The sequence below is a fragment of the Ammodytes marinus genome (genome assembly GCF_949987685.1).
Source record: "Ammodytes marinus genome assembly, chromosome: 3".
Classification (NCBI taxonomy): Eukaryota; Metazoa; Chordata; class Actinopteri; order Uranoscopiformes; family Ammodytidae; genus Ammodytes; species Ammodytes marinus.
In genome coordinates, this window is record NC_137232.1 from 9,834,158 (window position 1) to 9,859,886 (window position 25,729).

General features: G+C 40.3%; 1 protein-coding gene across 1 annotated transcript in view; it reads left to right on the plus strand.

The window, feature by feature from the left end:
* sorl1 (sortilin-related receptor, L(DLR class) A repeats containing) overlaps nt 1–25,729 on the plus strand; it is a gene marked incomplete at its 5' end in the record, with an annotated part of 87,893 nt that overhangs the window by 29,827 nt on the left and 32,337 nt on the right. The window contains 11 exons of the mRNA XM_080053973.1: nt 8,980–9,081; nt 11,974–12,143; nt 13,664–13,856; nt 14,552–14,669; nt 19,233–19,306; nt 20,473–20,561; nt 21,927–22,105; nt 22,881–23,067; nt 23,736–23,864; nt 24,700–24,785; nt 25,385–25,557. Of these exons, the coding sequence (XP_079910099.1) occupies nt 8,980–9,081; nt 11,974–12,143; nt 13,664–13,856; nt 14,552–14,669; nt 19,233–19,306; nt 20,473–20,561; nt 21,927–22,105; nt 22,881–23,067; nt 23,736–23,864; nt 24,700–24,785; nt 25,385–25,557 (1,500 nt within the window). The remainder of the gene's footprint in view (nt 1–8,979; nt 9,082–11,973; nt 12,144–13,663; nt 13,857–14,551; nt 14,670–19,232; nt 19,307–20,472; nt 20,562–21,926; nt 22,106–22,880; nt 23,068–23,735; nt 23,865–24,699; nt 24,786–25,384; nt 25,558–25,729) is intronic.

A 25,729-nucleotide genomic window follows, 5' to 3' on the forward strand; every position in this document is an offset into this window, starting at 1 on the left:
CAATTTCAGTTTGAGTATCTTACTGTAATCTCCGTAAACGGTCCCACAATTCAGATGAAAGAAAATAATTGATTGAAATATAGATCTTGGGTGCCTCTAGTTGCTATTTGCTCACTGAAATAGGCTTTCTTTTCCCAGGCTACAGAAAGTATGCCATCTGAATGGTGGACAGTGTTGGGGCTTTACACACTCCAAAATAAAAAAAGACAGAATACACCACTTAGGACTAAAACGGCACTTAAAACCCTCCATATAACGGAATGTTATCTGTTTCAAATCTAAATCTAGTTCTTGGGACGGACATCAAGAGTTTAGCCACTGACTTGAAAAACAGCATGAGAGCAGAGCCACAAAACAGACTCAAACACAGTGTCAGTTACACAGGGAAGTGGGGGGGGGGAACACAGACAAGTCATGTAATAAAAGACACATTTTCTCAAACTCATTCTTTCTTAATTTTACAACCATGCACTAAAGGAACAGAAACATCTCACATACTGCAACTGAAAGCAGTCTGGTCTGCTGTGTTGCTGCAGTGCACAAAAGAAGGCTGTTTTCATCTGTTTGGGCTTTTTAAAGAATCCCACATGCATGCAAAAAGAAACAAACACTCAACGTAAAAATCATCTCCCGAGTTTCTCTTGAACAGAGCAATTGCAGTTTTAAAAAGAAAATATGCGATGGCTTTACGCTATATTACAAGCCTGTCTGAATACCGACATTGCCTGGGGTGCATTAGGCCAGTGGGTCATGAATATGTAACAGCTGATGCCTGAGTTATAGGCTGGGACAGAGCAGGGAGCCTCATTGCCCCATACTACACAGTCTGATAGGATTCAGCTGTGCAGCAGAAATCACTTTGCCTCAGAGGAGATTTGGCTTGTGACATTTCCAGCTTGTTTCTGTGTCAGTGCAGGTACCTTTCCTTTTGATAAAATGTCTGCCTTAAAAACAAAAAGGCCACAGTGAACGTGCACTCTTACTCAGGGCCAGTCGTTAACAAATGTCAACTTAGGGGTGTTGTTGACTGTGTGGGAGTGTGCGGCCTTGTGGGTTGCAAGGAAAAATATTAAGGATTGCACTTGTGTGTTGTTGTAGGGAGGTTCGTTTAAATACTGGAAAACATGTGTGTGATTCAGCTGCAATGCCAAATACTAAAGTGTGGGAGAGAGATCGGCCCAATTTATTTTTGAGCAACTGACTTTTTAACATTGGGAGACGTGATGTGATCATGTGATGTTTGGGAACAGGGAAGGCGCCAGTTGGATATGTTTGTACTTCTATCTTAAAGTTGCAGTTTGTAGTATAGGTGTATTTTGGCCTCATCTAGTGCTGGAATTTCTACTGCTAGCCATACTGCGACATCTTCAGTAGTGGAAGTTGTAGTTCACAGCCCGTTTAAAACTTTGTTTTTATATATCAATTGTTGGAGATCACGATACGATACAGATATCGCAAAAATAAATATCACGATACATCACAAAATTAGATGTTGTTCAAGAAGAATCCTTTTGGTCAATTAATTGGCATTCATGGTGTTACTTGCTTGTACACAGGAACAGTGAAGGAAGAAGTTTAATAAAGACTGACAACATGCTGGAGAGAAAGTTTAATGCTTACCTACTTTCTAACCTCTTATCACCTGGCCAATCACAGTGTGAATTGTGCTCGTTGTGTCGTCGGTTTTCGTAAAGTTACAAATTCGGTGTTGTTGGAAGACAGCCATTCATGTTCAAACATCTCGAAGTTGAGAGGCTTCAGACGCTCTTACAGAAACCAACAAGCACTACCGTTGAACAATATTAATGCCTTTAGGGCTGTGACATCCATTCCAAGATGTCTGCTAGGGAAGCAGTGATGCATGCCTCTATCCGACTATCTGATTGGAGCAATGAGAAGAATAGCTGTTGTCAGCAGAGCAGCCAAACAAGTGTAAGACATAACTCCTGCAACCAGGCAACATGGCCTAAAGACCCCCATCTTCAAATATGTCTTGCCATACAGACAAGATGAACCTAGTTGTTTCATCAGCTTGCATAATTTTATGTATGTATGCTTTTAAAAAAACATTACTAAAATAAATGCAGACGTCAAAAAAAAAATCACATATCTTGGATAAACTGTAGAAATTACTGGCTAGTTTCACCATGTTTTGGCCCTTGTTATCTTAAGATTAAATGCTGACCAGTAGTTTGTAGCTCTACTCTTAAGGCAGGCCAGTCAAAATGGGAAAATACTGGAATGTGTTGGGGATGCAGATGTATTAAAAATTCAAGCAGTGCAGCCTGAGATATGCTAATGATACATAAACAGTTGGATAGAAGTAAAGTTCTACAGTAAGACAGTTGAAATTAACAGGAATTCCTCTCGAAAATGAAGAACCCTGGCAGATTCAAATAGTGGAAAAAGGTAACATTGAAGATGCGTGCATAATTGTCTTCATCACCAAGTGAAGCTGACACATGCTGAATTGTATTGGGTAATGCATCTACTTCTTGAGAGGTTTGATTGCATGCCATGAACACGACGACTCGAGGAAAATCTAGAATTGTTTTTGTGAAGGATCTGGTGGTGCCGCATATTAGTATGATGGAGCGGAAAACTGTCCTGTGGCAAACAACGTTCAGCAGAACAAAATGTAGCATTTTCTTTAATTTAATTTAACTGGTGAAGCATTGAGGTCGGACATCAGTTGCACATACGACTTTATTTTAATAGTTCATTCTTAGGGTACAGCATTATCGGTAGAATACCACACTACATTCAAATCTATTGAAACTGTGTCCATTTGCCACCCGGGCTGAGATGATCTGAGGCCCAAGAACCACATCTCATTTCAGGGATTTGAGTGTTTAGAGAGGATCAGTCAGAGAGAACATGAGCACCGTGTGGAATGTAGTGGCTCCCCTTCAGTTACCATAGCAGTGTAATATGTGGTTTGACTGGAAAAACTATGTAATTGCCATGCCACTTACATGTGAAATACATAGTAGATATTCTCCCGTCCATTTTTCCTTTGACTCACAAAGTCAACTGACCTGAAAACCCTGATTACAGTGTATAGGGTGAAAGACTAGTACAAAACTGAGCTCCAAACCCACTCAACCCATTCCAATCTGAGTAACAATGGAGAGATATAATGCATTTTTTATTAATCCCTGTGGTAGTAAGTGTTTTTTTTATTCTTCTAAAGTCTGACAACTTTCTCTTTAAAAGGAAAATATGTATTGGTGTTTTCTTTAATAACTTTATTTACCCCATAAGATTTAAAATGTCTCTTTCAAGGGGGTTCCACTCTAGAAAGCAGCATTAAAACATAAAAGTTTCACATTAAAAACAAAACACATTAAATTCTAGACACAATATGACAAATTACAATAAAACAACGGTTCCATTCAAAGCAAGTCGGTGTCTGGTAACCGGACATGTGCAGTTTGTGGTTAAACCATCCTTAATCCTGCGTTTTAATTGTCCATTGTAAAGAAGGATTCTAATCTAAAGTGAAAGTGTAGCTAACACCATTATGCAAAAGCTTGGAAGGCACTTTCACCAAATGCAGTGGGTGTCTGTGGAACATTATGCATAATTAGTTTAAACCTGCAGCGTGTAGAATTTTGGGTTTTATTTCCTAGCAGATTTTGTAGAAAGTAATTATAATATCCATAAGTAAATTTAATTTAGTGCATAATAGCTGAAAACAATTTTTTTAATTATTATTTTTTCCCTTAGAAAGGGTCTCATATATGTCCATATTTCTGCATATTTTGGACCAAGGCCTAGTGCCGCCATCTTGAAAGTGTCATAGTTGGAATGTCATCAGGTGCATTGTTTAAAAATTAGAATTGTTCTTGTCCTTGAAGGCCACTGTAGCTTCTGTTATTATTCAAAAGGGGTGGGGTTACCCAGGGAGTGTTGCATTCTAGAACTTTCTTGATGATGTCATATTACACACTGCACCTTTAACATAATTTAAAAAAAACTCTTTCTGTCCTAGGCTTTTAATTATTCTATATAAGTTTCTCTTTGTGTTTTACCTTCATTTGTCCCTCTCTCCATTCCCTCCGATAGTCTCAGTGTTGTTGCTGCTTTGCTTTCACATCACACGGCCCGGTCGATATGGCACTATGCTAGATAAGTCAATACACTGAGTGGTAAAGGCTGAAATGCTCTGCTGGAGACTGGGGATGTTCAGGCACTCAAGGATGGACACAAATCCTTCCAAGGGATTCACGCACACACACACACACACACAAACAAACAAACAAACAAACAAAAAAAAACAGAATTGGACAGAATGTATTTCCCCCTCAGATCTGTGATCTTGTCTGGGTTAAAAACTATCTGAGACAATATTTACAATCAGACCGTGTGGCAGCACAACTGTCCAGCATAATCATATGGCTGTAAGTAAAACAGTTATTCTATATTGTTAATAAATTACTTCAGATTCTGAAAGAACTAGCATTTGCGACCAGTACTGCTAAAAAGATGATATCCCCAGGATATTATAATTCAAACATATCCGACTGTTTGGAGGACACCTGACTCCAAAAGGATGCCACAGCCCTGCACTCCCAATACATATGCATTAAAGAACCAATCTGTTCATCAGTGCAAAGATCACATAGGGTGGTTGAGATCATTTTCATAGCACCTTCTGGAGGTAAGGTAAGTCCTATGAATAAAATTCAAGTGGATCTGTCAGTGATCTGGATTGATGGATGATTTTTACCACTGAAAACCACACTTTGTTAGTGTCAGTTTAGCTTAGCTTAGATGAGTGGAGCTGAAAGGACATCTCTTTTTGGTAAAAAAGTAGGTTGTAGTAGCAGAGATGCACCGTTTGTGTTTTAAGAAAGTGTTGCTAATAAGTTATTGATCCCGGAAGTGTTCAAATCTGTCAACATCTTTCCAGCTTTACCCCTGTCTTGAACTGTCACGTTTATTCTCAACATTGTATTTTGTCTTTTATTCGACCAGTATTTAAATTAGAAAAGATTCAATACTGGATTGGCTCATTTGATCAAATGCTTTCAAAGCCCAACATTATCTCTCAAAGGCCCTGACACCCAATCATAAATACATGTCCATTGTCATCTTTTAATATTAATCTATGAGAATATATGAACTAATTCAAACATCCAAGGCAGAATGAATGCTGCCTAGCTGACTTTATAATGTGTAGCTCTGTAAAGCTTCCCCCTGTGCCACCTCTAGCTCCCTGATAGCCTATTCCTGTCTCTCTGATTCATTTTTCTCACTTAATTTTTATTTTTGAATGGCCGTCCCCAGAGGCTGTTGCCGTTAAAGCCTGGTACAGGGTGGTCCAAACTAATCCACACAGTACAATAATGAAACCTCTCCGCGAGTTTGAACTGAGCCACAATTACCTAAAAATGAATTTACAGCTGGAGAGACTGAAATGGAAAGGGTGGGGAGTACATGGACTGTGAAGACAATGTCATTTGGGAGCACAGAGGCCTGGTTTATTCACAGAGATGATATTGGACACCCATTGTTTGCTATGTAGCTATGGCTCTATATTTAAATTGAAAAAGCGGAGATAAAACAGAATTTAATGTGGCTAAAATATGTTTAGCTAGTACAGAGTAGTTTACTGCGGAGTCGGCAGGTCGGTTTTAACATATACACAGATTAAGGAGGTGTAGTGGGTTAAATCACACACTGGCTGTAGGGGAGAATGGGGTAATCTGAGCCACTTTTTACATTTGCTCCCCTCTAAGGGAGCTAAAATGATTTATCACTCAAATGTACACATTTCCCATTAATTCAGGATGTTTCCTAGAAATGGGCATTAGCAGAATTTTTTCAAGACAAAGGGCAGTAAAAATATGATTTGTTTTAAAAAAAGTTGTCATATGGCTCACTTTACCCCAGTTGTGGGTAAACTGATCCACTTACTTTTTCCACACTGAAACTACCATAACAACACATATTGTAACAGTAATAATCCTGAAAGCTAGCCACACATTCCAGAACTAATGTCGGACTAGTAAAAGAATGATGGGGTTTGGTCAATTAAGCAAAGCACATTTTCTAAACACTTGAAAGTAACTCTGAACAAAATCAAATACAACATATTATAATTCAAAAGGTTTTAATAAGATTCAAATGAAAGATAGAACCAGTTAGATTAGAACACAGTCTGGGGGTCAGAACACAGGACCCTTAAGCCCAGTTCAGACCAAAGATTCGCCTTGCAACTGCTTGCAACTGCAACTCCTTGCGACGAGACCGCCGAAATGTTCTAAAACTGGACCTTGCGATTTGACATGTTGAATCTTCTGCGACGCCTTGCAATGGCTTGCAACGCGCTGCAACGAGCAGTTCACACTGCTGCGATTTATCCCCCGCGACGTTCTAAAACCGTCTCGTCGCAAGCAGTTGCAAGGCGAATCTTTGGTCTGAACTGGGCTTTAGAGCCAGCTAGTGTCTGGGGGTCAAAGCATAGGAAAATCAAAACCAGCGAGAACAGCCTGGGACTCAGAACACAGGAGAAGACCCAACTGTATTATCAGCCTGTCATACTCTACAACTAGGCCTACTCTACATTCCAGCCCTGAAGGTTACAGGGAAAGATGAGAAGGTGCTCTTTCTGTGTGGTTGCTTCAGGTCGTCTTCCTGGTGTATTTCCTTGGCATGATGGCTTTTCTACAATGTGTATGACATTAAAATAAAACATATGTTGTGTAATATTACATTGAAATATATTTAAGACTAAACTTAACTTGTGCCTCATGGTGGGGGAAAGTGAGACAGTGGCTCACTTTCCCCCACAGCATTTGGCTCACTTTCCCCCACCACCACAATGAGAAGAAACTACCTCTCTTAGCATTTCAGGCTAATCTTCAGTTATCATCAGCACATGGTTTCATATGTTGGTAGTTCATCAACACGTATGATAGAAGTTTTTCTACGTGAATACATTTGCTTTGGCACAACAGTTGATTAAGTTGACAGCAAGAAAATTTACTTTTACATGCAAAATACCTATTTTGGTGAAAAAAACATGCTTACCACAGCACCATGAGGTCCTCTCTTTCAGGGCCATGGGGAAATGAGAGGGGCTTGAAAACATATATCTCACATGACCACAAATGTTTTCCGTTGCCTAGATACAGGGGGTGGCTCACATTACCCGATGCCTCAGATTCCCCCGTTCTCCCCTATGTCATGAAAGAGGATAAAACAAATTTCCCTAACTTGAGCCTTCATGACCCAGAAATCCCTGTAACATGATGTCAGTAAACTGCACATCCCACTGTTTTGTTTAGTTGTGTTTTGAGTTTCTCGAGAATGCTTGTTGTTCAATTTTCTGGGGTCAAAATCAGTGAATATCTCCTCAAGATCTGCTACCTGTCCGTACTGTGTGTGTGCGCTGGAAAACATCCCAATAAAATCCAGTGTTAATACACTGCCTAGGCTCCTAGAACTGGTTAACAAAAGCTATGTAAAGAAAGGGGCCCACCAACTGTCTGTTAACACTGGATTATTTTTTTCATCGACCAGACGGGTTGCAGATCGTACGAAGATCTTCAATGACTTTGACAAATAGTGATTTTGACAACAAGCAATCTCCTGAATCGCTGATTTCACCTTTAATTCATAATGAAGCACACTTTCAGTCAATCCCTGTAGACCAGGGGTGTCCAAACGTTTTTCACTGAGGGCCACATACAGAAAAATCTACGAAGGGCCGGGCCACATGGCAAAAATAACACATTTATGAGGACATGCAGCTGCTCTGATGTTTAGTTTCATAGTGTCTTCGTAAATTGTAATCCTTCTTCACGGCAACACTTTCCTTGCAAATTAAACAGACACAGTTCCCCTCAGAGCCGGCCAAAGCCTCCAAGGGGCCCTAAGCAGAATTTGATTAGGGGGCCCCCTCTCCAATGTTAGTGCTGCCCACATCATTGACTATTGTTTAATGCCTTCAGACACCCAGTGTTTTCTGCTATTGTCTCCAATGTCCAGCTGGGTGAAAATAGTAGCCAGCCGAGTTCCTGACCCTGCTAGGAGGGTCCGGGGGTATGCCCCCCCGGGAGATTTGTTTTACTTTTTAAAGTGAAATGCATGAATCTGGTGCACTTTGAGAGGAAAATTAAGAGGCTTAATCTGAAGACCATCCTCTGGGATGGGCTTGATGCTCATTTTCTTTTATTAAATTATATCTTTAAAATCGTCCGTGGGCCAATAAAAAGCGGGCCGCAGATGGCCCGCGAGCCGTAGTTTGGACACCCCTGCTGTAGACATTAATTTAGTTGCACACCCAAAAGTATCTCTCTCTCTCTCTCTCTCTCTCTCTCTCTCTCTCTCTCTCTCTCTCTCTCTCTCTCTCTCTCTGTGACACGCACACAGACATCATCGTTCCCCATTGGGAGTCTTTTTAAGTCTGGACGTTAAATTATCTCTGACAGAGCTGCGAACTCTGCTCTGCTGAGATATTAAAACATAAAAATATCATCATGGTGGTCCAAATAACAAAATACATCTTTAACAACCTCATCGATCTGAGAACAGTGCTGTCCAGCTTTCCTCCACATTTGAGAAAAACTGTTCATCACTGACCAAGACATGGCCATGTGAAACAACAGTTATGCTCACCTTAATCAGAATAAGGTCATAGTCGGATTTGTTGTCCAAATAATATATTTTTTTAAGTGAATACCTCCTCATCTATCCGCTTCTGTCAATACTCTTGTGTGCACTAAGAAAATATCCAGTGGTAATACACAGCGTATGCTTTGTAAACGGCTATGTAAAAAAGTTTATATTAAGAAAGGGGGTCCGTCATAGCTAGCAACATGCCCGTTTGCAGAGCCTAGGCTCTGTATGGACATTGAATTGCAGACTTGTCAGCATGTTGCCTGATTGGCTGCCTGTTAAAGAGTTTGACTTCTGTGATGAGTAGTTGACTGAACTGTGCTGTCTCTGTGTTTCTCCATGTCTCTCCAGAAACTGTTTGGCAGCCACGCACCTTCATCTGTTCAGCTCTGGGTCTCCTACAACCGCCAGCCAATGAAAGCCGCCCAGTTTATGACCCGCCATCCAATCACAGTGAGTCCCGTCTGTAATTTTTAAATGTAATCCTCATCTTGTTGTTTCTTGTTCAATCCAATAGTTTCTGACTTGAAGCTAAATTGAGTTTAGTCAAATTCCGTACGTAGCTGCTTGTGTATAGGCAACATTTAAAGGTGGACTCAGTGATTTTGGAAAACGTTTGTTGTCAAACTCAGTGAATTTCTCTGATCCGCTACCTGTCAAAAATTCTAGTGTTAATGCGCAGCCTAGGCTCTGTAAAATGGTATTTAAACAAATGGGGCCCACTGTAGCTAGTCACATGACAGTTTACAGAGCTTAGGCTGTGTATTAACACACCAAACAAAATTCCAGCGCACACCCAGTATGGACAGGTAGTGGATCATATGAAGATATTCACAGATTTTGACAACAAGCATTGCTGACTCTACCCTTAACATTGTTCGTACAAAATGCCTCAGTGTAAGATAATTCACAAAGCCTTGGGCCACATGTAGTAGTACATTCTCATACCCCCAGCCTAAAATCCTCTCTTACTATTTGATTGTGATGTTTGATAATATGTAGCTATAAGCGATTGAAGTCGGATCCAACAAACTCTCTTACAAACTTGATTTAACTGACTTATTTCAGTCTGATTAAGGACGCCTGTTCTCTATTGCGGACTATTAGCATTATCACTGCCCCAAACGTTGCTGTATGAAGCTACTTGTTTTGTTACATTTTGTCACAAAGTCTTTTTTACCACGTCATCCAAGCAGAGCTGTAAGCTACAGTGACAACAAAATGAGCAGGTAACGGATTCATATGAAAGGAGGTCACTGAGAGGTGACACACACAGACACATTAGACCAGAAAATATTCCAGCCATAAGAAGGTGATGGGATTGCAACAGATGTGCAATCCTCCAAGGTCAACATTGCCTTTAATGCCTCAGGCGTTTTTTTTTTGCATTGACATTCAATTTGAGTCTACGGTATAAGGTAGAAATTAGAAGACAGCTTGTGCTTGTTGCACAAATATGCAGAATTGTAATTTGTTTGACACAAAAAGTGAACCTGAATCAGTCAAGCGATGGTCCCCAAACAATCATCACGTTGAGCATGCATAAATTTGGTAAGATGAGTCATGTATTGTGTCCTTAGAGAGGTAATATTCAACATGTTTTATTGTCATATGCACAATATATTACAGCAACAGTCTTTGGCAATTAAATTCTTATACAGTCATATGAAAAAGTTTGGGAACCCCTCTCAGCCGGCATTATAATTGACTCTACTTTCACAAAAAAAGATAAAAGTGGTATGTCTTTAATTTACCAGGAACAGCTAAGTACTGGGATGTTTTCCAAACAAATATTTTTTGAAAAGCAGTATTTGGTTGTATGAAATAAAATAAAATGTGAAAAACTGGCTGTGCAAAAATATGGGTACCCTTGTGGTTTTGTTGATTTTAATGCCTGTAACAGCATGTAAAACTGATGACTTTAAACACACAGTTGGTTGGATTATCTGGTTAAGCCTTGAACCTCATATAATTGTCTGTTTAATCATGAGAAAATGTATTTTAGGTGCCTAAATGCAAGTTGCACTTCTCTTTGACTCTCTGCTGAAGTGAAACAGAATGGGATCATCAAAACAGCTCCCAAAAGATCTGAAAAAGAAAGATTGTTCATTGTCATGGTTTAGGGGAAGGCTACAAGAAGCTTTCCCAAAGGTTTCAATTGTCAATTTTGACTGTAGGGAACGTTGTCAGGAAATCGAAGGACACAGGCATAGTGGCAGTTAAACCCAGGCATGGAAGACCAAGAAAAAAACAGGAGCGGCATAGGTGGAGGATTGTGAGAATGGTTGCACACAACCCACAGATCACCTCCAAAGACCTGCAAGAACATCTGGCTGCAGATTGTGTATCTGTACATCGTTCAACAATTCAGCGCAATTTGCACCAAAACATCTGCTTTTTATAAAGACCAAATAACTTAATTTTTGTCTCATCAGTCCAAAGCATTTTCTTCCAATATGAAGCTGGCTTGTCTAAATGAGCTTTTGCATACTCCATGCAACTGTATCTGTGGCGTGGGCGCAGAAAGGGCTTCCTTCTCATCACCCGGCCATACAGATGTTTTGGTGCAAATTGCACTGAATTGTTGAACCATGTACAGATACACAATCTGCAGCCAGATGTTCTTGCAGGTCTTTGGAGGTGATCTTTGGGTTGTGTGCAACCATTCTCACAATCCGCCGCATATGCCGCTCTTGTACTTTTCTTGGTCTGCTAGACCTGGGTTTAACTGCAACTGTGCCTGTGTCCTTCCATTCCCTGACAACGTTCCCTACAGTAGAAATTGACAATTGAAACCTTTGGGAAAGCTTCTTGTAGTCTTCCCCTAAACCATGACAATGAATAATCTTTGTTTTTAAGATCTTTTGGGAGCTGTTTTGATGATCCCATTCTGTCTCACTTCAGCAGAGAGTCAAAGAGAAGTGCAACTTGCATTTAGGCACCTAAAATAAATGTTCTCATGATTAAACAGACAATTCTATGAGGTTCAAGGCTTAACAACATAATCCAACCAACTTTGCGTTTAAAGTCATCAGTTTTACATGCTGTTACAGGCATTAAAATCAACAAAACCACAAGGGTACCCATATTTTTGCACAGCCAGTTTTTCACATTTTATTTTATTTCATACAACCAAATACTGCTTTTCAAAAAATCTTTGTTTGGAAAACATCCCAGTACTTAGCTGTTCCTGGTAAATTAAAGACATACCACTTTTATCTTTTTTTTGTGAAAGCAGAGTCAATTATAATGCCGGCTGAGAGGGGTTCCCAAACTTTTTCATATGATTGTAAGTTCCAGACTCCTCTCAACAATGCAATATATGTCTCAATCTTCTGCTAACAGGAATACTACATAGCAGATGCGTCGGAGGAACAAGTGTTTGTGTGTGTCAACCACCTGAACAACGCCACACACCTCTACATCTCAGACACACAGGGCCTGTCCTTCTCTCTGTCACTGGAGAACGTCCTGTACTACAGTCCTGAGGGCTCCGGCAGCAACACACTGATCAGGTACTGCACACACACACACACACACACACACACACACACACACACACACACACACACACACGCACACACAATAAAACACACACATGCACGCGCTATCTAACATTTATCAAAAAACCTGTAAGGCCGGTTGAAGACAAAAGTTTATTGAGAATTCACCATTTATAGTGTCAGTATCGGTGACACTGACTCAGCCTCTGTTCTGTCATAGCATATTATATGTTTAAATGACTAATTCTGTGGTGCAACATTTACTCTTAAGTTCTTTAATTAAGGTATAACTTAAACAGGCTCAGCCAGGACAGATGGATTTTATAATCCATGAAAAATGTAACTAAATATGGACACATTAAGCTGCTTTTTTGCAACATCATTCACATAAACGTCGTATGACCAAACTCCATCTGCTTAGGAAAGAGACAACAGTCCCAAAAGTAGGGCTGGGTATTGAACCTCACAATGGTTTGTTAATGTTGTTTATTGTAATAGCATATAAAATGAACCCTGTGTATATACCTGCAGTACAAACAAAGCACTACATGCAGCCTTGAGTTGCTTGTAAATTAGTAGTTCCCTTAGCAACCTCAAACACACAGAACAGGAAGCCCTCTAGTTCCCATAATAACTAATGCCCGATAACACTGATAATTCAAAGGCTCTTAGCGAGCACAGAGAGCAGTAATGCTTGTTTATCTAATATGCGAGTGTGTATTGATGCTTACCTCAGCCCTGTCTGACCTCTCGGCTTTGTTTTGCTGCTCCGTCTTCTTCTCCATAATCACATCAGGAACATCCTGTGTTGTTTTGGCAGAGGCAGGTCGCACTGTGTGTTGACTGCCAATGATGATTCCTCCTCTGTTAATCTGACACTGTGCCGTCTCTTAATGGAATCAGCTTTGGATCCCCGTGTCTTCTGTTTACACAAAGCACACTATTATATATGCTGGATGTAGTTGGTTAAAGTGAATGTATGTGTTGTATGCATGCATGCAGCTTTCTTGTATCGTTTTTGGTTGTTAAAGTTCAAGCTTCCTGTTTACCTCTGTCTGCTTTGTGAAAAGTTGCATCATGCAGCTGTGATTTCAAACACTGTGTTGGTCAGTGTTCTAGAGCCAAGTGATCAAGAATATGTACAGGGAAAGAAACATCTACGCAAGGAAGGGATCAACGAAACATTATGTTAGCCATATCGAGTAATATCATATACTATAGAGATAGAGAAAGATAGTGTTTGGCATTTTCCATGCTTTATTGACAGTTTGGAGAGACAGAGATGAAATGGAGTAGAGAGGGGAATGACATGCAGAGCCACAAGCGCCCTAAAAGTAATTTTTTAGTTCGATTTTGTTTTGTCATTTGTTATAACTATTCAATTCTTGTATTTTATCAAATGCAAAGAAAACGAAAAAAAACAACAACAACATTAAATCGGCATAATATATCAGCCATCAGCCATCGGCCAACCTGCCCGGCAATAGACTGTGTATTAAGTTCTTCCGATGCTGCCACCCTCTGTGTTCCAGGTACTTTGCCAACGAGCCCTTTGCAGACCTGCACCGTGTGGAGGGTCTGAGGGGAGTGTTCATCGCCACGCTCATCAACGGCTCGGTCATCGAGGACAACATGAGATCTGTCATCACCTTCGACAAGGGAGGGACCTGGGAACTGCTGCAGCCGCCTGCTGCAGACAGCCTGGGAGGGACCGTGGACTGCCAGGTACCCAGCAACCCCACAAATACATGACCTGTTGTTTTCCGATATCAGAAATTGGTTCATTATTGTTATCGTTTTTATGATGGCAGACATGATTTCATCCCCCTGTCTGGTCTTATCTGTACCTGTGCCACCACATAGAGGACATGACCTCTGCTTCCAAACAATGTGGACTTAGTGTACAAGGGAATGTCTTTTGGTTCTGCAGGTGTACACATTTTTAAAAACGATAATTCCATTTCTGCATCCGCACTGAAGAGAAATGAATTGCAATTATTGAATAGTCGTTTAAGGCAATGTCAGAAAGGACAATTACCGCCACCAGCCTTTTACGAATCTCATCTCATAAAACGAATATCTTTGGTTTCTGGACTATAAGACTATATTGACGAATCATCATTTTTGATTTGATCATCCATTTGTAGTGATTTATCTGTCTATGTATGGCTTAAGATAGATAGATAGATAGATAGATAGATAGATAGATAGATAGATAGATAGATAGATAGATAGATACATAGATACATAGATACAAGAAACAAGAGAGTTAAAAATCTGGATAAGAGCAGCGTAACTTAAACAGCACAGGTATTGCTGTGCACTACAATGTAACTGGGTGGTTGGACAGAGAGAGAACATTACTGAAACCAACTGAAGCGCATCATGTGACTCTCTCCTCTCTCCCTCTCTGCTTCCAGCTCAATAAAGGCTGCTCCCTGCACCTGGCCCAGCGCTGGAGCCAGCTGTTCAACATCCAGCTGAGGAGGATGCCCATTCTCTCCAAGGACTCTGCACCTGGACTCATTATGGCCACAGGTGGGACAACAAAGCAAGCAACAAAGCACTCCAAGAGAGAAACCCAAAATGACGAAAACAATCATATCAAAATGCTTTGGGAGTCAGGGATAGCTCAATATGAGCCCAACAAACAAAACCTCATTTCAACTGTGCAGCCACTAAGGGCACAACCAGGGCACAATTCTATTTGACAACATAAATTAATTACTTTTTAGAGGTTTGGATCACAGCTATTTGCGGGGACACTTTTTTTTTTTTGCAACTGCATTTAAAAAAAAAATGTAAAGATAAAAATGTTGGCATTTTTGCTTTATTAGCTACACAACGATCCCCCCCTACTGCATTTTCAACCTTTGATGAAGCCGATGAATCTCATTGTTGCACTTCTTTTAAACAACTAGAAATCTGCAATCTGTTAAATAAGACTATCTTTAAATTAATACAACATAGCAGGTACTTTGGGCAGGAGTGTCTTTATGAGTATCTGTTAGTTAAGACAGATGAAAGGACTTATGTAGCCATCTCTTCTGAGTAGGGACCAGGCAAGTGTTATGTTATTTTTCAGCAGCTTCCTCTTCTTCTGATAACAAACATAAAGTTCCCCCCAAGCACAGGAAACAAGCAATATCACCTCTGTGGTAAATGAGCTGCCTTTTGTGTCTATCGTACTAAATGTCCACTTCCTGTATTGGCCCTCAAAAAAACAAAACAGGAAATAGGGGTTTACAATCTGCTGAGAAGGTGCTAGAAACTTCCTGTTTAGCGTGACACAGTGTTTTGAAGTTTGTTCCTTCTCTGAAACATTAGGTAAAAGTAAAACAATCACAAGTAATGGGAGAATGGTTTCAACATGTATGCGACATGTATGAATTCTTAAGTATCTGTGTGGCTCATTTATGCTGCTTAAAGGTGGAGTCAGCGATTCTGGGCAACTCAAAATATGTGAGTATCTCCTCACAATCCGCTACCTGTCTGTACTGTGTGTGCGCTCAATACAAATAATACACAGCCTAGGCTTTGTAAACGGACATGTTGCTAGCTACGGTAAGCCCCTTTGTTTACAAAACTAACATACAGGTTTACAATACCTAGGTTGTGTTTTAAAGTCAGATACAGTATGAACAGGTAGCGGATCATGAGGAGATATCGAACGATATTGACAAAGTGATTTTGACAACAAGCACTCTACAGAATAGCTGACTCGACCTTTAAGCAGGGTTTCTGCATGCAATTTGAAGCCTCTCTGCTCCTTTACAGCTGGTGAAAAGCATTGATTTGTTGGTGCTCTCCAGTGTCTAGGTGACCTCTTCCCCTCCACCTAGCCAGTCCCTCTAATTCAATTCGTATTAGATAATGAGCAGAGAGACAGAGAGAGAGAGAGCGACAGCCATTCACTTTGTTATCGCTCTCAAACAGATGGGCTAATTACTGCTGCAGCACCCAGCGGGCAGTCTAGTGGTCAAACACATTGGTGAATACAGGCAGGCATAGACATACACAAACTGCACAGACATGTTTACATCCACAACAAGCTGGATAACCTTCTCATATAGTCACCTACAAGTTTCAACCACACGTTGTTTGAGATAATAGTAAAAGGATTACTGTAATTGATGTGTGAAAATAATAATAGCATTTATAATACAATATATCATTTGGCAATGATAGTTCAAAATACTTTTTGGTGATTCCAACTGTTACAAAATGAAGCTGAAGTGATATTTTATGTTCTTAAATGTATGTTTATGTTAAAACTAGGCTATAAAAGCAGACAAGACAAAAAACTGCAAAAAAAAAGCCTTTTTGTAAACGCCCCTGTTTACACAGCAACATTTTCAATATATTATGCAAAAGTATTTTTTGAGTTTTGGCCCTATTGGATACTGAAAACAATAACTTTTAAAAAACATCTTCCAGATTGAAATCTGTTGTATACATATCTCCAGCGTCGCTGTGTAAACTAGCAAAGCAGTTCACTGTGGAAAGGTGACATCACGGCTCTTCTTCTCCACACTTGCAGTTTATTACATTTGCTGTCATATACTAAACATATGGAAGAGCTTAAAAACATGAATATACAATAGCAGATGAAACATGAGAACACAGAGACACAACATATTAACATTAGACAAAACATTACACTGGTTGCTATTGCAAGAATGCATTTCCACACTTTGGTCAAGTTCTACATGAGTACACAAAAATGTCTCAACCATCTTATTTTATTCTTCTTCTTCCTCTTCTTTTTTGTTTATCATTGCCCTAGTGGTCGTCTTATTTTAAATAAAAACACTGACTCATACTGAAACACTTTGGCATGGGATTGCACAAGCCTTAAGATGTTACATTTTGGCAGAACATTTTTGCTATCAGCAGTTTCACTCCAGAAATATCAGTATATGTCTTTCTGGTTTAACTTCAGGCCTTGTTAAAGGTGGAGTCAGCGAAAGCTTGTTGTCAAAACCACTGGTGGCCACACACACACACACACATACAGACAGCCTTGGATCTGTAAATGGCTATGCAAGAAAAGGGTCCTGTTTACAGAGCCTAGGCTGTGTATTAATACTGGACTTATTTTTCAGCCCACACACAGTACGGACAGGTAGTGGATCGTGAGAGATATCGAGAATCAATGACTCCACCTTTGAGTAAAGGTGTACACCAGTCGTTGTGACCTTAATGTTGGGTGTGGTTACAGGTGCAACAGAGCACACCTCTAGCTCTACCCAGGCATTGCAATCAGTCTGTCTGTGGTCAGAGGTGAGACAGACTTGGAAACTAAAACCAACTCTCAACCAAAGAGGACAGCAAAACCTTGCTTTTTCAGCCTGGTTTTCTTCTTTAAGATATAACTATACCTTTTAGTAGTGATGCTCATATAACTCACATAAGCAAACATGCAGTGTATCGCAGTAACAATATTTGAGGTGTTTACATATTCCCAAGACTGCTTGCTTACTTACTGCCTTCTCACATTCATGATAACAAGCATACCTAATACACAGTCACTTTCATGATTGCAGGATGAGCCGTTGTGTCCTCTTAGGATCACTGGTTTATTGTCTCAGGTCTCTGGCTCCATGTGTGGAGATGTGTAATGAGTCATTAGCTCATTTACATGGAGACAGTCATTCATTTCAGATTCATTTCTTCAGCTCTCTACAGACATAACAACCACGTAACTCATTTCAATCTGCGCTTCACAAAGTCACTCACCCTGACATGAGATTTGATTAACAGCATAATGTCTGTAGAACTGTCATATGCCGACACGGCTAGTATTAATCATCCAGCACGTAAATTAAATTGTTCTCAATCGATGGATGGAAGTAGGGATGCGTATTGTCGACAGGTGTGTGTGTGTGTGTGTGTGTGTGTGTGTGTGTGTGTGTGTGTGTGTGTGTGTGTGTGTGTGTGTGTGTGTGTGTGTGTGTGTGTGTGTGTGTGTGTGTGTGTGTGTGTGTGTGTGTGTGTGTGTGTGTGTGTGTGTGTGTGTGTGTGTGTGTGTGTGTGTGTGTGTGTGTGTGTGTGTGTGTGGACTGGAGGATAATATCATGCATATTTACATAAAATGGTCTCCATATCAGCATAGCGTGTTTGCAAACTTTTTTTGATTAGCAATAAACACATAGTACAGCTGAGACAATGGGGAAAGCCATTAGCTTTACAGCTCTATAAACCCAAACCATCCCTAGAACCATACCACTAGCCAGGGCTAATGAGGGAATTGTCTCTGATGAAGATGTAATCAAATGAATTGTATTCCATAGGACTTTGTGTTGTGATTAGATGTACTGAGTAATGCTAATATTAAAATAGTACATAATTAAATACTGTTTTTCATGTATTGTGCCAAGGTAACTGAAAGAAGTCTTTGATTATTGCCAAATATAATGTGTTGGACAACCTGTGTTCAAAAACCCTTGTCAGATTTATTTCCCCTTATGACATCATAAGGGAAGAAGTCACACCCTCCATTATCAACCCAACTGAGCACTACTTCCAACTGTGATAAGCACACCTTCAGATACTGAGAACTGTCCAATAGATTCTCGGCCAATCAGAGCAGACTGGCTCTAAAAAGGTGCGTTTCAGACAGAGGCTGAAAAGAGGAGATTCAGCAATGGCACTGTGAGAAATATAAAGTTTTTATTTTTGACACTACAACATGAAAACAGTGTCGAGTAGAAACCCAAATTACAATCTTTGTAGCCACACTAACTATTTCAACCCTTCCTTTGTGGTTTGCTTTACAATGAGTTGGTGAAATAAAGTTCAGTTTCCATGTCCGCATTGTTTGATTTCATTACATATCTTAATGAATGGGCCTGAGAAGATCATTCCTGGTGATCTGCCTTTATATAACAACTTACCGTCAGAGGAAGGCAGTTGTCCATGCATACAAAGGTCACATGCATGAGAAAAATATAGAATGCTATGGTTTAGAGTTCTTTGGTTACGGATTTTCCACATGTGAAAGCAAAATACGGTGGTCACGTCAAGTCTGTCATATTCAAGGAAAATCCCTGTAAACGTGTGTGTGTGTGAGTAAAATGCCTTTTTGTCCTCTGATTGCAGGATCTGTAGGCAGGAACTTGGCCAACAAGCCTAATGTCTATGTATCCAGTAGCGCCGGAGCCCGGTGGAAAGAGGTCAGTACAGAATTTGACACAGTTGACAAGCTTGTAAAAGTGAGTCACAAGCAGCTCCTCTATCAGGGAGGGTTTGCAACGTGTCACCATCAATTTGATGTCAGTGCCTGCATATGTACCCCAGGCTTTATGGACCTAGATCCCATAGGAAAGAAGGGCACATGAGCCTTTTTAAAACAGTTCAAAATCTACTGTGTGTGTGTCCTGAAACAAAATCCATTGGAATTCACATCCTAGGCCCTGTAAACTGGTATGTAAGGTACTGTTTGTAAACAAAGCAATGGCTGTGTATGAACCAGATTTATTTTCAGCGCACACACATAGTACAGACAGGTAGCAAATTGTGGGAAGATATTCAATGATTTTATCAAAATTTATTTGGAAAACAGTGTTCTCCAAAATTGTTGACTCCACCTTTTAATATACACATCCAGCCGACACAGGGAAACATCAGTATTCATTCATCTACAGTGGAAACTGCTAAATGCTCCACTATGTGAGCCAGCATACCGCTATCTCTGTCTGTTGTTTGGGCAGGTGGCATGTTTAGTTGCCAAAAGAATAAGTTGAAAGACTCAAAAAATGAACCATAGAGCTGTGGGAACTCCAGACTTGGATAATGATTCTCTGTGGGTGGGTTCCTCACTGCGAGCGACCCCCTATCACATTACACATAGTCATTTGAGCCAGTGTTAATATGGAAATATGAGTAAGTGCAGCTTAATACAATTTAAAACCACCACGATTTATACAGTGGTAGCCCTGTCTTTTTAACAGATCCTGCTCAGCATTTTTCTGTGTTCTAAGGCCAAGAATAATGAGAACGTGTTGTAATTAAGTATAATTGGGTCAAAGAGCCTTCTCTTGCAGATATCTTTGCTCGACATCAAAGCTCTTGTATAGACTGCATGCACTGAATTTGAGAGTTCCAGAGAGAGTTCACAAGTTCATTGCATTGATTTTTAAATATAATTCCGCCCCTTTTGCGACTCCTATCTTATTAAACATAGATATTCCATAACTATCATTCCAGTGGTTTTACTGTTGAATGAACCATCACACTGCCCAACCCAAAGTATCCGGTTTCAGGAGAAATTGCATCAAGTGCTAAATGACCTTCTATGTGCATTATGGTTGACTTAACGTGCTTTTTTTCTGTTGTCCAGGCATTGGCAGGCCCTCACTTCTACACATGGGGTGACCATGGTGGGATCCTAATGGCTATCACACAGGGAGGAGCCACCACACATCTTAAGTAAGTATCCCAGGTTTTTTCCTGACCAGATTTTGGATACAGCCTTTTTGCATTTTATAAATCAAAAAAATACTATGTACAGGACCTAAAAATGCATTTTCAGCATGTTTTGTAAGAACAAAATGTATCATATATCTGACAATTAACAGCATATGAACAAATCCTTCGATAATAACCTTCAGAATGGTGCTTTAGAAGTGAAGATTTTTGGTTGAGATGTGGAGATTTTTGGTTGAGATGTATTGAATTTTCTTTTAGATAATGTCAGTTAAAATGGTTGTTTAGGAGAATTCTATAGACACGAACAGAGGTTTAGTCAAATAAACACCTAAATGTACATTTTGGACCTTTTCATTTACACTTACTGTATACGAAAGAAGGCATGTAACGGAAGCAAAATAACCAAAACATCTCAGAATTGACCAGTGCTTCAGATAAATGATGTGTTTGCCTGCAGTGTCTCACTTTAAACAAAACTGTTTCAAACATCAAACCCTGAGGGGCTTGTTTGTGATTACTTTTTAAATGCAAACAACACAGTGTAATCCGGGGCGTGAAGCAAATAATTGGCACCTGCCCTAATGAAAGTGCTCTTTAGTCATCAGGAGCAGAAAGAAAATAAATGTACCATCGCTCAGTAAACAGAGATGTTATAAAACACCTCTATCCCGACAACAATACATACATATTCATGTGCAGGTGATGCAGTATATCAATGTGAGAACAGCTGACCTCGTTTACATGCAGAGATAACATGTTTCCTTACAGTAGTTTCTCCATTTACCAGGTTTTGCCTTCATATCTTGAAATGTCAGAAATAACTGGGATACTTCATCCAATTACAATGCTTTATAATACTCCCTGATAATCAGTACCTCCATATTAAATAGTTGGATTTTTACACGCTTTCAACAAACCATGGGAAGCCACTGGAGAATCACTGTTGCTTAATTAAAGGTGCACTATGCAACTTTTGGTGTTTCAGAGAAGTGAACATTTTCTAAGGTATATTCTCATAACTAATAAAAAAAAAATCTTTCTTCAGAGGAAAATTGGATCTCTGAAATACTGTTTGAAGTTAGAAAGCTAGCTGAGAAGTTACTGTCTAACTGTAGTCGTTTACAGCAGCAGGGCCCACAGTTTTTATTCATAATCTTATCCTAGTCTTACCTTTGGTTCCAGGGATCTTACCATCATTTTCTTTTGTTTAATCATGATAAAATGATTCATGACTAGAAATTTAATTTAGAGAAAATATGTTTCGTAATACTAACTGCAGGCTCTGCAAATATAAACAAAATCCACCTCCCTTGAAACTGCATAGTGCACCTTATATTATTAAATTCTGGGCCATGTCCCTGTCAGGTTCAGCACCAATGAAGGCGAGACGTGGACAGACTTCCAGTTCTCAGACAGGGAGGTGTATGTGTACCAGCTGCTGACGGAGCCCGGGGAGAAGAGCACCATCTTCACCATCTTTGGCTCTTACGCCGACCAGAGGCACAGCTGGCTCATCCTGCAGGTCAATACCTCCGACGTCCTGGGTAGGTTGGACAGTGAGCAAAGGGGTTCATGTTCTTAGCAAACACAGTCAAATGTATACTAAAGCCCCGTTTCCACTGAGTGGTTGGGTTGGGTTGGGTTTTGGTATGGTATGGCACACATGCATTTGCTGTCAAAAGTTGGGAAGGGTACCAAATCAGGCGAACCGTGCCGTACCTATTTTTGTCACCCATACGTTGGGGCACAAAGCCATCCCAAACGGTTCCAAAAGGGTGGAGCTACAAACTGCAGTCCGTCAATGGGTCAACACAATTGTCATTTCCATGCAGAGATAAACTGCTGTGTCTAGTCACCTCGGCAAGAGTGAAGAGTCTTGAGTTTAATCAGCGGCCTACAATGTGTCCCGCTGCTATGATGTCACCATCGTTACGTAGCTGCCCCGCGGCCAGCGCCGTACACTGTGTATACTTTGATCGCAGCTATCGCCATCCGGCATCAACCCTACCTCGAAAGTAAGGCTACTGTCGGCAGTGGAAACACATGCCAGGCTTACCGTTCTGTGCCAAACCCATACTATACCATACCTAACTGTGCTGCTCAGTGGAAACAAGACATAAACGGGCTATAAAAGTAGAGAAATACATCTTATTACCAGATGTTTTAAAGAGCTGAGAACCTTTTTTAATAAAGGCAACTTGGTCAAGGGTTTTAGTGGAGAATGAATGGACCACCAGAAACATTTGATAGTAACTCTTGAGCTCTGTGTACAAGTCAAATACATTTCTAGTTTTTCATCTGTCTTTGTTTTATCCTTAGGCGTGCCGTGTTCTGAGGCCGACTACAAGCGCTGGTCCCCGTCAGATGAGCACGGTAACGAGTGTCTGTTGGGCAGAGAGGTGACGTTTAAGAGGCGCGCTCCCCATGCAACATGTTTCAATGGAGAGGACTTTGACCGGCCTATCACTGTCTCTAACTGCTCCTGCATGCGCCAGGACTATGAATGGTACACACAGACACACACACACACACACACACACTCATACGCGCACGCACTCATACGCGCACGCACACACCAAAGTGTAAATTAAGTAAATTTTAAAGATGCAGTCAGCGATTCTGGAGAATGCTTGTTGTCAAAATCAGTGAATATCTCCTCATGACCTGTGTGCTCCTTGTTTGGGCTGAATTCAGTGTTAATACACAGCAATGGCTCTGTAAACTGCAAGCAAATGGGCCTACCATATATAGCAAAATGCCGGTTGAATGAGGTTTGAAAGAGTTTTATTTTTTATCTATACAACTATCATTATATATTGGTCAAAAGCTCCTGATGAGGTGCGTCCTCCCACACCTCAGAGGAACTTTTTCGCTAAAAATACACAAGATAAAAAAACAGTTTCCATTAGCTTTGGTGTGAATGGAACCTCTGTCATATCAGAGGTAGATGGCACTTGGCTGATATCTGGCTTATATTTAAGTTTTCAACAGTAGCAAACCAATGCAGAAGTTTAAGCGAGCGCTGCACATTTTTTTATTGCTCCTGGAGCTCCCATCACAATGTTGCCTGTTTAAAAATGCACATCAGGTGCTGCCATTAATCGCAGGGCAGGAGCTAACTGGCTGTATTTTTCTCTGTCCCCAAACCCCTTCCTTCCCCTTTCCTCTTTACAGTGACTATGGCTTCAAGTTGAGTGAAGACTTGTCCCTGCAGGTGTGTGTGCCTGACCCTGAGTTCTCTGGTGACCTCTACGCTCCTCCGGTACCCTGTCCTATTGGTACCACATACCGCCGCAGCAAAGGGTAAGCTGCTGCTGCTGCTGCGGCTGCTGCATGGATGTGCAGCCTGGCATTCCTTTGTGTGCCTCATTAACATAATGTTGGCATCGGCAGCACTAGTGCACATTCACATTTACATGCGTTTTCATGTGGTAGGCCTTTTTTTAAAGTTTTGTTTGAACCACTATTTTTTTGCAGTTCTGTTAATTATTTGTTTTTCACATAAGACTGTAGAGTAGTTTGTACTGTCTAACATTTTATTTTATTTGAATGACAATGCAAATTGGAGCGCAATGATGTCAGCGGTGACAAATACATAACATTGGAGTAATAACATTGCTTAATTGTTTCATAATTTTGAGTCATTACAGAACAGAACAAATATCACTTATAATAGCATGCACATGGGGGCTCATTTTATTTGGGTCTGATGGCAAGATATATTTAATATATCTTGTCAAATACAAATATGTTCTAGTTTATGGTATCTTAAACTAATTAGGGCTGCTGCTAGTGTGACAAATCCATCGTATATATAAATACCATCATCATTTTTACAATCATTTAGTATCGAAACGAGAAATTTGATAACGAGTCATAATTGACCTTGTTTGACAGATTCCAAGGATGCGTTCCCTTGCTTCCCATGCTCTGTTTGAACAAGCTCAGACTGCCTTATATGGTGCCTATAATGTAATAATTAGGTTTTCATTTTCATTTCCTTAGAATTTCCTCAGAATACAACCAGGCTTTGTTGTCTCTGATCTAGCACTGCTTTGCTGTTATGAGATGTGCTAGGCGACAGCACCCCCAAGTGTCCAACTAAGGAAAATTGTGTGTGTGTGTGTTTCTGCTGCAGCTACAGGAAGGTACCAGGGGACAGCTGTAGTGGAGGAGATGTGCAGTCCAGACTGGATGGAGAGATGCTGCCATGTCCTGTCGGAGGTAAACATGCACTCTATTAAATATATTGCGCCTTCGGGCAGAAACCTTCTATATCAAAAATAGTCATTTATTCAGGAAATAAAAACAACACTGTATTTTTAAAACAATTTAACTCTGCGTAGTCAATTCACAAGCTCTTTTTGATACGATGGCTATTTATTACTTTTTATATTTTATTACTTTTCTTCAAAATGCTTGTTCTTGTATGTTTAAGAATACTGTAAATCCTACATGGCTACAGTACAGAGACAGACATGAGTGACATGCTATACAATGACAAAATAACATTGGTCATGGTTGAGTTTTAGGTTAGCTGAAATAATATCTGTAATTCAGATTATGGTAGCTTTAGATCATTTGCTGCTGTCATATTTTATAAATACTTTAGATAGCTCAAAATGTCACATCTTAATTGCTACATAAGATACTCACAACATCACTGAGTTAAGTGTAAGGTTTTTTTGGAGGAATGGACAACGAAGGATAAATCCTTGTCTCTGATTGGTTATTCCTGCTTTCAGACTGCATTCCATTTTATCCTGTGGTCATAATTGTGAATGCCAGATGTGTAATGTGAGTGTGCGCTGTGTTGTTTGCAGAGAGTAACGAGTTCATCCTGTACGCTGTGAGGAACTCCATCCACCGCTATGACCTGGCCACAGGCACAGACCAGGCCCTGCCTCTGGCCGGACTCAGGGCCGCCGTGGCTTTAGACTTTGACTACGACAAGAACTGTCTGTACTGGGCCGACATCTCACTGGACACCATACAGGTTAGCCAGGGGTGACACTGTCTTAATTAAGGACAACAATAGATATCCGTTGCCTCGGACCAGCGGGTCAAAGACTTTGCTTAGGTCCCGATCCACAGCAGGATTGCATTGATTTTTCTGCCGCTAATCCTGTGCAAATGAGAGAAAAAGGAAAGAAAATGCAAGCCAACTG